At 36.8% G+C, this 13504-nt stretch overlaps 1 protein-coding gene across 1 annotated transcript; it reads right to left on the bottom strand.

Annotated features, from left to right (window-relative positions):
* Window positions 1-6187: 6187 nt before the first annotated feature.
* LOC140168470 (uncharacterized) lies at window positions 6188-13073 on the bottom strand. Its single transcript, XM_072191869.1, is given in 7 exon segments — window positions 6188-6616; window positions 7837-7875; window positions 7878-7954; window positions 8419-8545; window positions 10207-10350; window positions 12792-12822; window positions 12997-13073. Coding segments are annotated over 7 exon segments (477 nt in total). The 5' UTR covers window positions 13000-13073; the 3' UTR covers window positions 6188-6560.
* Between the last annotated feature and the right edge of the window lie 431 nt (window positions 13074-13504).

Raw genomic sequence — 13504 nt, 5'->3', positions numbered from 1 at the left:
AAATAGGTCGGTATTTATGGATACAGAGCTGAATCATGCATCGCGCACTCCGATACTTATAAGCACCTGCAATCTGGGACGCACCCACGAGCGTCTAAGAAAACACCATACAACCTGGGACAGAAACATTAAAATAATTTTTTACTATCCATCCAGGCCACATTTGAGAAATCACCCTCCATCATGGGACCTGCACCCTATACCGGGTAACTGCTGACTCGTGTTTATATGCTTTAATTTGCAAATAACAACCGAGGACGATCGCAGTTCTTGTGAGACCGCATTTCAACGGATGCTTTTCATGTATTTGCCCCCAGTTGGGGCGGTTACAAACGCACCCCCACAACTGCACCCACCCCAACACTTAAGCATATCTACCGGAGTATAATGGAAAGCCCCCCTCCCCCGGCTCCGAAATACCTATACAAAATTGGACGACATATTAGGCCAAAAAAGGGTTTGTTTCAAAGCTCGCGCGCGCATTTGTAAAATCGCGAGATGTTAATAAAAAGAAATACGGAATTTTTATTATTTCAAAAAATAAATGGCGAAAATCAGATTTTTTTTTTCAAAATACCATACAAAAAGTCAGGAATAAAAAAAAATCACATTTCGCATTTGTTTTCAAACTACTCGTGGACTTTAATACAAACCTTTATTTATTTATTTTTTGGCCTTATCCTCTCGATCTCTTCATTGTGGTCCTATCATACCAAAATGAAGCTATTTTGGGAATAATGTGTCAAATTTTCGACGGTAATATTTTGCGCTGTTCAAAGCCATTTTTGCTCCCGTTGGAATTTCCACCGGTATATTGCACTGGCCATGCGCCAAAGAGAAAGAATAAGACTTACCTGATACTTGTTCGTCGGTCAGATCATGCGCCTAAAAATAAAAATAAGACGAAAACTTTCCAGAACCGCTTCCAAATTATGAATTAGATGATTAAATTTTAACACAAATATGTGCCTAATTTCAACAGATTCAAGAACATGTTTAAGTAAACCAGATTAAAGATAATATTTACCATTTTTGTAAAACAACGAGAAGTGGCCGCCATGTCCGTGTTAAGCTAAATACTACTGTGCAGTGTGCAACGTCTCCTATTGATGCAGGTGTTTTTAGTTAGGAAGTCGGTTGTTAATAGAAACGGTATATTTTATTGAATACATTCATTGCGACTGTTGATTAAAAATGCATTTTTTTTTTCATTATGCTTGACAAAAGCATGTGGATTTTTTAGTACTACGGTAGTTCGTCTTTATTCATCTGATATGTCTTAAAAGGTCATCCGGGAAAACGGCTTCCCGTACTTCTTAGACTCTTTTGCAGTATTTAAAAGCGGATCGTAAGGCTGCCTTAGAAAATGCACACCCTCCTCCCTTTTCATGGTCTTGCTTTTTCTTATTCTTAATTCCATAGATTCACACAATCCTGATCTGAGATTGCTGATTTTGTCTGTTCTTTTTGATGTCATGCGTTCTGAGCGCGTGCACGTTTTGTCGTTTCCCATTTTTACTTCTGCTTTGTGTCCAACCAGTCTATTCACGCACATTCGTGAGGTTTATTGATATATGACAGGTCGCAGTTTGGCATTAAATTTCATAGATGAAGTTGCCGGTGTTGTTCTTCTAACGCTTGTCTTGGCTGGACTAGGATTTTGAGTACACGCACTCAGCGGGAGCATAAAAACTTAGCTCAGAGAAATGTGGCAAGCTATGGAAATAAGAACAAGAAGGAGCAATACCACGAACATAGAGAAGGGCACATATTTTCTAAGCCACGTTTACGATCCTCTAAAGACTGCAAAGAGAGTAAGAAATACCGTAAACTAGTTTCTCGGGAAAGTGGTAAAAGACTGCAAAAGAGTCGGAGTAAGAAGTACCGTAAATCAGTTTCCTGGCAAGTGGACCAGGTGACCATATCATGCATTATGATGAAGTACGCCGAGGTGAAAGACGAATTACTGTAGTAAAACAATGCCCTTGCTTTTGCAGATATGTTTTGTCTTTTAATTGACACGTTTGTATTTTGGTGTGTGTCAGGAGATGGTGCAAAATAATTGTTTAATAGAAAATATGCTTTCTCCACGTTTACATTATGGTGCTCATAATGTAGCGAATTTGCCTAAAATGGCGGATTTAGGGAGGCTGAAATTGAGCTTTGCGGGGGACACAACTTCGAACTTTATGCAAACATATTCTGCTGCTTGAAATATGGACCCCGGGGTCAAATGTTATAAACTTGGGGTACAAAAACAACTTCTCGGATTCCTAGTTGCCCAATGAAATTACACTGTAACAGTTGGCCCCAGAGGGCCATGCAAACTTTCTGAGTGCGTACCACTTTTAAGGGTAATATTTTAAAGCTCCTCCCACCTTCAAAACACTTCTTGGTTTTTAGGTTTTACGCTCGTAGTAAATAATCCTTAAACCTCAATAAATTTAAAAATATCGGAATAATGTTGCTAAAATTCAAAACATTTACCCTCACATTTCATGCTAATTCACTACACTATTATTCACTACATTATTATTATTATTATATATTACATTCACGTTTTCTGTCAAAAGCTATTTGACACCATCTCCCGACACACCCCAATTGAAATGTAACCCGTACAGTTTATGCAGACCCCCTCCAGACCAGTCTTGGAATTTTGCGAAAAAATAATCCATACTTGTCGGGTGAATAACTCCGCCAGAAAAAAAGTTTTTAAAGAGTATGCCAATTTGTGATCAACCGTAGCAGACCATCAACATGACGAATTATTCGCTATTAAGGGAGGTGTAATGAGCGAACCGTGGTTTGGATTCCAGAGGGAGGGTGTCTGTAAGAGGCACAGCCATCAGAAAATGAATAACTGAGATCGCGCGCCAAATAAACTTACTGCAGAAATTTTCCAAGTCTTTAAAAAAATAGGCATAGGTGGGAATCGAACCCGGCACCTTCCGGTTCTGAATCAACGGATAGTATCACTAAGCCAACTTTATATATGCACTAAAACCTGTGATATTAATTCTTGATAGGCCTAATGCTTAACGAAAAAAATCAATACTAATGTACGATGTCATTCAAATCAAATAGAAATCCCACAACTAAAGTAGCAATCGATAAATCTGCTCACTCAATCATCAAATAATCTATCGAAAAATAAATAAATAAATAAATAAATAAATAAATAATAAATAAATAAATAAATAAATAAATAAATAAATAAATAAATAAATAAATAAATAATCCAAAAATAAATTATAAATTAGTTTTTCTAGGCCCTAACGTTGGAAAAATAAAGCAGCATAAGAAAAGTGACAGACGCACGGTTTCGAACAAGCGACGCCTGAATAGCAACTTAGAAACCACAACGCCTTAGACCGCTAGGCCATAGAATCACACAGTTTCTTCGAAGTCAAAGAAATGTATTAACCTTTAACGTTACGCAATATTGGCACATGACACGTGCACATGTCTGCGGGTAAAGATACTGCATGATAGAAAGGCGCATAAATAATCTAAGGGTCTATCCCTGAAGTTAATGGTCATCGACATGTAACCAATTCTTTGTATACCAGTGTATATCAGCAACAGTCAACATATAAAAAGAAGTATATTGTTAGGCGTAGACGCAATCATCAATGCGGAAAGTATAAAACCATATTAGTCGCCACTCGTGCACTTGTTTGAGTCTACGGGTATTCCGAAAACAGCCTTCAACCCTGAAATCAGAGGTCAGTTTTGGGTTGTTACATGCAAATACAAACTAAATATATCATGAAAAAACCCACCAAGAGGACTACGAGACTTATTCAAAACCAATCTACATTCTGTTATTTACAAAAGCCGATGATCAAAGTGAAATTATAAAAGGAGCAAGACAGGAGATCTTAGTCAAGCAGGGAAGCTCAGTTGTTGCCAAGATATTCAACAAAATGATACTCAACAGGATCAGGCCTGAAGTAGACAAAGTTCTTAGGATCAACCAGAATGGCTTCAGGGTTGGTCGAACAACAGTAAGCCACATACTTGCCCTAAGGAGGATCATAGAAGGAGTGAAGGCTAAAACCTGCCTGCAATAATAACCTTCATAGACTTCAGGAAAGCCTTTGATACCATTCATAGAGGAAAGATGCTGCAAATTCTCAAGGCCTATGGAATCCCTAATCAACTTGTGGAAGGCATAGCAAGAATGTATGAAAACACCAAGGCAAAAGTAGTTTCACCAGATGGAGAAACGGAACCGTTTGATATTATACTTGCTGGTGTACTGCAAGGAGACACCCTTGCCCCATACCTCTTTGTGGTTGTATTGGACTATGCATTGAGAGAGGCAGTTGAAGGCAAAGAAGAGCAGCTTGGATTCCGGCTGGAGAAGAGAAGAAGCAGACGGATCGGACCTGAAGTGCTAACAGATTTAGACTTTGCAGACGACATAGCACTCGGCGGCCAAGTCACTACCTGTCGCTGTGATTTGGGGTAACTCGTTGCTTCCCTTCTCCAGATACCTGTACTTCAAGGTCGCTCATACCCCACGCCTTAAATCAGTAAAATGATTGCAAAGTTATACTTCAGTATGTAAAAACGTGAAAACGTTGCACCCTAACATCCGTCACACATCCGTCACTATGTCTTGCGCCGATATCGTGCACGTTAATCTGGTCTCCCGTGTTGATCTATGGGGATCCGTCACACATCTGTCAGTATGTCTTGCGCATGAAAGTCGGATCAAGGAAGGACTTCGAAGCATCCGTCGGTTCTTTACGCTTCTTATTAAATGCTTTTTTCATGATAAACCCGACTCGCCACGAGTGCCCACATCATACATGACATATTTTATTTTGATTATTTACTCCTGATCTAACTAGTCCTCACTCTCATGATATAGCTAAGTCACACGAGATGTAACTTCTTTTTACAAAACGCCATTGATTGTATTCAGTTTTTACCAATTTACACTGTATTATCTGTCAACTTGGAGCCGCCTCTAAACGCCTCTAAAAATCTTTTGATCATCTTTCAATTACCTACTCATTAAAAAGGATCATATTTTCATTTTTTATTACTTAACCATCCCTTTTATATTGGAAAGTTTTGAAATCATGTCTGTAAATAGCAACTTAAAATTAATTAAAATGATATTTTACATCCGTCACTATGTAATGCACCCGACGAAATGTCAAGTATGTATTAAGCTATCTTTATTTTCGCTAAATTAAAATAACAATAATTTGACTCTGCTCTTCAATTGTGAAGCGATTGCGCATCAACAATCGATATGAAATATAGTCATTATTCATATATTCCTTTGTACATAAAACATTGAAAAAAATGATCGAAAACCCTACCACTCGGCTATGACTACAAGGTAATCAGGTTTCCCTAGCCTGCACATTAAATAAGCGTTATTTTGATTTATTTTAACACTTTGTGAAACTATTTATCGAGTTATGATCCAGTGTCTTTACCCTTGTTCATTGATAATCTATGGTGCACGGAATCAGTAGTTATCCTTTTGCACTTGCCATTTTTAGAACAAGTTCAAGCATATCGATAGACCAGTCTATCGCCTTTGTTGATAAACAATGATGTCAAATGGTCTATAGGATTGCAGATGTGCCATGCTTTACCGTTGTAAACTCCTAAACTACTCTACCTTTTGAAATCTTTGTAGCCCCGGAGATTTTTGCAAAATACAGCCTGATTACAAATAAATTAGAATCTTGTTTGTGGCGCTTTTGTACAACATCGATATGGATCGGAAAGAGTAGAGTCTGAAGGGCAAACCTAATCGAACAAAATTGTTGTAACGGGTGTATCAAAATAAGGTAAACAGTTTAAAAAATGACACTAGCCGTACACTAGTATGAGGTATATGGTCAAAATGCTATATAGTTGATTGCTTTCTTGCTCTCCACCGATCGACCCAAAATTAGCCAAATGCATGCCCTTTAAAAGGAATTGTAGGTTTTAGTTTATAATTTTAAAGGTTTTTTTATTACTTTAATTTTATTCTAAAGCTAAATTTGGCCAATTTTCCGTAAGAAGAAAATCATTACTATAAACTCATTATAACATTTGTAACTGTCCATTCCTGCATCAATGTTTCCAAGAAACGTGGCGTCTTATGCCTGTATAAAGTATGCAGTCGTTCTAATTGAGTCCATTCCTATTGTGTTTATCCTGTGTATTGATGTATCTTTTCATATGACCAATGTTCATTACCTACTGTCAGTCCTATACAGTAGTGAGTCATTAAAGAATATATTTTTCCGACCGGCCGATCGACCGACCCTCTCACCCCAAAAATCCCAGTGGAGGGCAAGTACGCAATTCCTGAATAAATTATGTTCCAAAGCAGGCGTCGCGTAACGTAACGCAAATTGGAAAACATGCAGTGGCCAATGAACATGTACACAGGCACGATGATGATTATCGTCCGTTAAATTTGACAAGGCTTTCGGGATTAGCGAATATTATTCAGCAAACAATCACGTTGATTAGTGTAAAGAAAAGGTTGCCCACTTTTTAGCCCAAGTATTTGTAAAATGATAATCCGCAGATGATTATTTTGTACTTTCGTCTATGAAACACTGTCCAGCCATTATCATCAGAACAAATTCTGAAAATAAAACAAAATAAAATAGAAGATAAAAAATAATGTCGGCATTATGACGCTACTACAGGTTAATTCCTGTACATTAAACAGATGTTCTCTTCCTGACATGTATATGCATGACACGTGTGAAGATCTCCCCAGCAATCACAAAATGTTTTATAGAAAACATTTAAATGTCGGTTTATATAAAGGGTATAAAAAACGTTTTAATAACATTCAACAAATATTTTTGAAAACTTAATGCAAAACATTCTAAACAGAATGTTATTTAACTGCTGACGAAATATTTTGCAAAATTGTTTGCTCAAAATATTTTACATTAACGTTTTAAAAACGTTTTCATGTCCTTTATATAACCCGACATTTAAATGTTAAAACGTTTTAAAACGTTTTGAATAAACGTTTTGTTTGTTGGGTCGCCATCGCAGCAAGTGGATTTGTACCTATTACGGTTTCGTGACACCCTTCTTGCAAATGTGACCAAGCCAGGGCGGCCCGGTGAAGCAAAATGTGCATTGTAATAACACGGGAGTTTGGATATAGATGGTATATTTCTTTCTCATACAAATGTATGGCCCCCCGTTATTAAAGGTTGTACCGGGTTGGGAATTCAGATATTTTGAAAAGAATAAGTAATTGAAACATAAAGAAAGTACTAAAATCATAGCTTTTATACTTTTTCATATATGACGCTAACTAGTTCATCTCCTATATCTCCAACACAGCGCTACCAGTAGGGTTCAATTGCCTATTGTGAGTGCCCCTGTGTTGTGTGCATACATGTAGTTAACAATATAATAACTGCATGATGAAATAAAAACACAACGACCCAAAAACCCAAGGAAGATGCCAATTTAAAAGTTGCAGTTTGCTCAATTGCACGCCCTATTGATTTGTACACAAAGCATTCGCGAACATGAGAACTAGCGCCGTGTTTAAACACGCGTTGTGCTTTCATTGATTAGAACTCAAAAGTGTAACTTTTGATTTCGTTTCTTCATTAGATTTTAGATCGCCGTTTTTTTTTAATTCTCGACCAATTTCAACAAATAAAGTCTTAAATCAGAGCTAAAGAGTACAGGTATTGGCTACTTGTTTTAATTTTGACATACTTGTCTTTATTTGGGATATACAGGGGTGAACAACTGGTACCTTAATTCTTTGGCTTACTGTATAGTGGGTACCATGTGGTCATCATTATTTATTACAGTGAGCATATCTACCTTCATAATTAACTTGACCATCTCCATCAAGATCAGCTTTTTGACGATGTTCTCAACCTCTTCCTTTGTAATCGGTTGACCTTCGACCTTTCCCATCACCTCACGAAACTCGTCAACACTGTTAACAAAGGCCATATGACAATGCATGTTTTTATAACGGTGATGATGATGATGATGATGACGATGACGATGATGATGATAATGATGATGATGATAATGATGATAATGATGATAATGGTGATGATGATGATGATGATGATGATAATAATAATGATGATAATGATAATGATGATAATGATGATGATGATGATGATGATGATGATGATGATGATGATGATGGTATTCAGTTTTGATTATGTTGCTTCTGCTGCTTTTGTTGTAGATTATGATCATGTTACTGCTTATTATAATAATGATTATATAATGATCAAATCAGAAGATTATGATGATGATGATGATGATGATGATGATGATAATGATGATGATGATGATGATGATGATGATGATGATGATGATGACATCAGAATATTTTATACCAACATATCTTTTAAACAAATGTGTTCTCATTGTCTGATCACTTACGTGATAAACCCATTTCCATCTTTGTCAAATAATTTAAACATCTCGCGTAATTCTTCCTGCGTGTCCCATTCCTTGATTTTCTTGGCCATCATTAATACAAACTCGTCGAACTCCATTGTTCCATTACCTTTAAATAATGATCACATTTTACAACTATTACCAATGTGATTGTTACGTGGAGTCCATAAACCATCACATGTGGAATATGTAGACACAATTAATTCTAAATTAGAGTCATAAATTTAATAATCTTGTCTATAGTATTAGTAATGATCAATCTTCAAATTCGCGGATGAACACATGTGTTCGCCTCAAACGTGGACACATCTAGTTTAGAATTATGCAAACGCGGACGTCTGAAACCGCATTCAATCGACAAACCGCGGACGTTTTTCGCCATTTGTTGTGTATTATGTGTGGGATGCAATTTTACGTACATTTAATACACGATAGAGAGCGTATCTCGCAAATGCATTATATAATGCAATGCAATTGTGGTCGTTTGCAGACCTGCAGACCTCCGAAAGAGAAGAACAAACAGACCATTTATCTCCATTGGGCACTACTGGCCGAATTAACCAAATAATTATTTTGATTGGTTTTAATTTAAAAGAGAGCTATAGCACGCAGCCAATCAGAGAAATGGTAATATAATTCAGTGAGGCTACTTTAATGGGAGTTAAAGGCCCATTCAGTGATTTGCTCATCCGGACAATCGTAAAAATCATCACAATTCAGATTTTGGTACCTTTGTCATTGTCATAGATGTGCTAACATAGCCTGCGAGTGGTACAACCGAAAGCCGTGTTTTTAAAACAAAATAAGACATTTTACACGACTCTGTAATTTAGATACTGACCGTATCTAAATTAACTACATGTATTTGAATGGGGCTTCAACTTCGTCAGTACTGCTGTTTTCTTGGTTTTTTTGCCAAATGTGTCATTTTAAAAATACCAAATGACAATTTGAATGACTTTTTTTACCACTTGCGCTGGGATCACTGAATGGGTATTTAAGCTAGATTACTCAGAAATCTAAAAAGCCTCCTTTTGATTGGCTACTCAGAAATCTAAAAAGCCTCCTTTTGATTGGCTACTCAGAAATCTAAAAAGCCTCCTTTTGATTGGCTACTCAGATCGGATGATTTAATCATGTAGGGACTAATTAACCAATCAGTGGCACTCTAAGAAAGGGCATAGGGAGGACAGTTTTTATGGTCTACTGAGCTCAGCATTGCTTTGCTGTCTTCGATAGCGCATTGTATAGGAGAGGTACCTGGCTTTTATCAAAGCCCAAACCCATTAAAGCCTGTAGCAAACTCTTTTAGGCTCCGCTCAATTGACAACTCTGCTCCGATACAAAGCATTGACCAAAATATCGGTCGAATCAATTTTACGACCATGCTTGAATTAACAACCCCTTGAAACCTAATTACACCACTTTATGTAAACATAAACTTACACATATTATTTACTTTCTATTGAGCGCAGACACGACCAGAGACATGCTTATTTAATGACCACTTGAGTAGTTGATGAGTGGGTCGTTATGTACTTACTGAACACAAAGGAAATTGATTTTGGTTTTACCATCGACCGTGTTTATAATCCTGTTGCTCTGCTATACGCTCCAATAGATATCAGCAAAATCGTATACTGTTCGCTTGTTCCTATCGAACGCTCTAGCGTACATGAACCATTATCGAAGACAGCAAAGCATTGCTGAGCTAAGTAGACCATAAAAACTGTCCTCCCATAGTACCATGGGGTTAAAGTTCAAACTTACTGTTTTTATCTACGGAATTGATCATGGCTTGCAGCTGAATTTCCGGGAGATGTTGACCCAATGTTTTGAGCACATCACCTAGTTCTTTCGCTGAGATGCACCCATCGTTATTTTTATCGAATAGAAGAAATGCTTCTTTGAACTCTGTGGTAATCAAATTAAAATATTAATTAAAAAAATTAGAGTTTCACCTAATCATTGCCAATTCAAGACTAATGTGTATCAATCGGGATAAGCAATTATATTTAATAAAGACAGTGAACAAGGAATTTAGACAAGGGGCGCCTCACCTATTTATCTAAGATTTTTTATCCGTCATAAAAAAACACGCACGCTTTTACGCCCAATCGACCTAAGCTAATCGTAGATCCATCTTTTGCGTTCATCATAGTGATAAAATTATCACCACAGCATCTTACCCGGGAGTAGACCAGCCGTCAAAGATGACCATAGAAGGGGTGGGGTTAGGGTAGGGGTGGGACCCACAGTAAAATCAATGATTTTCATTTCGCTCTTGACAAATTATTCTAAGAGCTACTGACTTTTTACTTGTTAGTTATGTAAAAATAGTCATTTCTTTTCATATTTATGCGAAAATTTGGTGAAAATCGCATGTTTGTAAAATCTTTAGCCGAAAATCAATGTTGCTTATACTTTTGTAGCTATATATTGGTATATACAGTAAGCCAAAGAATTAAGGTACCAGTTGTATTCACCCCTGCATATCCTAAATAAAGACAAATATGTCAAAATTAAAACAAGCAGCCAATACCAGTACTCTTTAGCTCTGTTTTAAGACCTTATTTGTTGAAATTGGTTGAGAACTAAAGAAACACTTGCACTTTAGTCTTCTAATCAGTGAAAGGACGATCAGTAAATTGGCATCTTCCTTGGGTTTTTGAATCGCCTTGTTTTTATTTCTTAAACAATTTCAACTGGTTCCAATTATGACATATCTGTCTTTGTTTAGGATATACAGGGGTGATCATAACTGGAACCTTAATTTTATGGCTTACTTTATATAACGGACAGTTATAAAATAACGGTATAACGTTTATAATTTAAAATTAGGGGGGTTGCAACAACTCTCCTCCCCTTCGTAATTCGTGCTACAAAATAAATCTCAGTTAAATAGGGTTTAAATAGCACTTATTTTGTGTCATAGAGTAGAAATAAATGTTGCCACCTTATCCTCAGATATAAATGTGTCCATGACAGTAAAAAATAGACAAGGGGTGCCTCACCCAATATTTACGTTTTTACCGCCTCGGACACATTATTTCTACATTACCATTAATTAACCAACTATTATCCGTCGGCATTCATTATTTGGGAGGCCCCAATCATTGAACTATTCTTTTTCCAGTTCCATGTTAATAACATAGAGTATCTGCGGATAATTTACAAGGAATATAGCCTACTGCGTTTTTCCTTAGGAGGTCGAATATTAACATAACACCTGCGTGTTCTATTATTAAAGAATTAGATTAATAGGTCGCCAAGGGCTAAACTCATTCAACACGTATACTTGACAGTTTAGGCCAACAAGCAAAAATTTGTCTCAGCTACCAGCGAATAGGTTTTAAAATTCGCATAAAAATAGCGCATATTTTTTCTTCTCCTTTTTTTTCTGGTTTAAATTTGTTTCCGTCTTCTTTTTATCGCAAGAAAACAACCAATTAATTTGAAATGAGAAACAATTAATTGTGTGTGAATAAATTGTATACTAGTACTTCTAGTTGAAGGGTTGTGGCTCATACGAAAATTTCAAAATGCTTACAGACCACTTCATATTATGACGTCATTGCCCGGCAGTATGCGCGCGAATTATCGCAATTTCCATTGTTCTTTACACAGCAGTGTGCGTACGCATCCTAGTTTGTTCAGGGCACGTGCATTTTAAATCGCCCACCACAATTCATACAAAACCATTGAACAGTGTAGCGGTTCGTTCGATAGACAAGTCCCTCGCCTTTGTTGATAAACAATGATGTCAAGTGGTCTATGCTATTCACAACCCTCATAAATTCGAATCATTTTAATACTATTTTTTCCTTGCGTGCACAAATAAATAATTAGTATTACCAGTGACTCTGACACAGATCCAGGTGACAGACGATACAAACACTGCAATAAATAACAGTAGTGTAGTTTCACCAGTGACTTGTTTGGCAGGAAAAAATGTATTGGTTGCCCTTAAACATATTTAAAACAAAACTGACAAGCCGTTACACAGGAGGTTGTGTTTTAAACATGTTCAGGGACCAATGACACATAGGAGGGTTTTCCTGCCCAAAGACGACGAATAGCTGTACATTTTACCAGCAGGGACTAAAATAGTCTAAAAATTAAAATTTAGGCGCAACGTCCTAATAAAATCTAAAAACTTGGCCACTTGAGGGCTTATGACTTCCTCCCGGTTCGTGTGGGGCCTCCAAAAGTTGGTCTGGCCCAGAGCCCAAAAAAGGTAAATCCGGCCCTGGTCACTGACGCAGGAAAACACTTGGTAAACCCACCTCCAACCAACCACACCCCTACCCCTCCCGCACCACCTACGCGCAAAGAGAAAGACACATAATCCTTACCTTCTATTTGCTCATCGGTGAGTTCATCCGCCTGCAGACAAATTAGATTTCAATGTGTTAAATAGTATGTAAACGAGTATATAGAAAATGGAGCAAACATAATACTTTTGTACAAAAACCATTCTAAATTAACAATACTTATGTGCTAATTTCGACAGATTCAGAAGAAGTATTTCGAATAAAATCAATTTTAGGCAATATTTACCATGTTTGCAATACAACGATGAGTAAACGTGGCGTCGTATTCGTGTCAAGCTACCACTATTATGCTTTACAACGTCCCTCATGTATGTCTCCATGCAGGTGTTTAATTCAGGAAGTTGGTTAAGATGGAATCGATCATTTGTATTCACATTTGACACCTTTGCATTCCATAAGTAGTGGTACAAATTGTTTCAGCATTTCAGCCTTTTCTCCTATAATACTTCACTTTAAGGCGATTTAATACCCTGATTTTCATCAGTACCCATCTTCTTTTTTTTGTTGCAAATTTATAAAGTATATAAATATGTTCATCATCTCATGTCCTGAACTTATAAAATATCTCTACATAAAAAGTGGTTTTAAACCATTTTAGAAAATCATTTTAGCCCTATATATTTTTTGTTTACTGTATCCTGGTAACTGAGATGTGTGTTTCATAACAAACCATAATTTATTCTATTGAATATGTCCAAGTAGAATACATGAATAGAATACATTAAATCCTTTGT

The sequence above is a fragment of the Amphiura filiformis genome, chromosome 13 (assembly GCF_039555335.1).
Source record: "Amphiura filiformis chromosome 13, Afil_fr2py, whole genome shotgun sequence".
NCBI classification, from domain to species: Eukaryota; Metazoa; Echinodermata; class Ophiuroidea; order Amphilepidida; family Amphiuridae; genus Amphiura; species Amphiura filiformis.
This window is presented reverse-complemented; position numbering and strand designations above follow the sequence as displayed.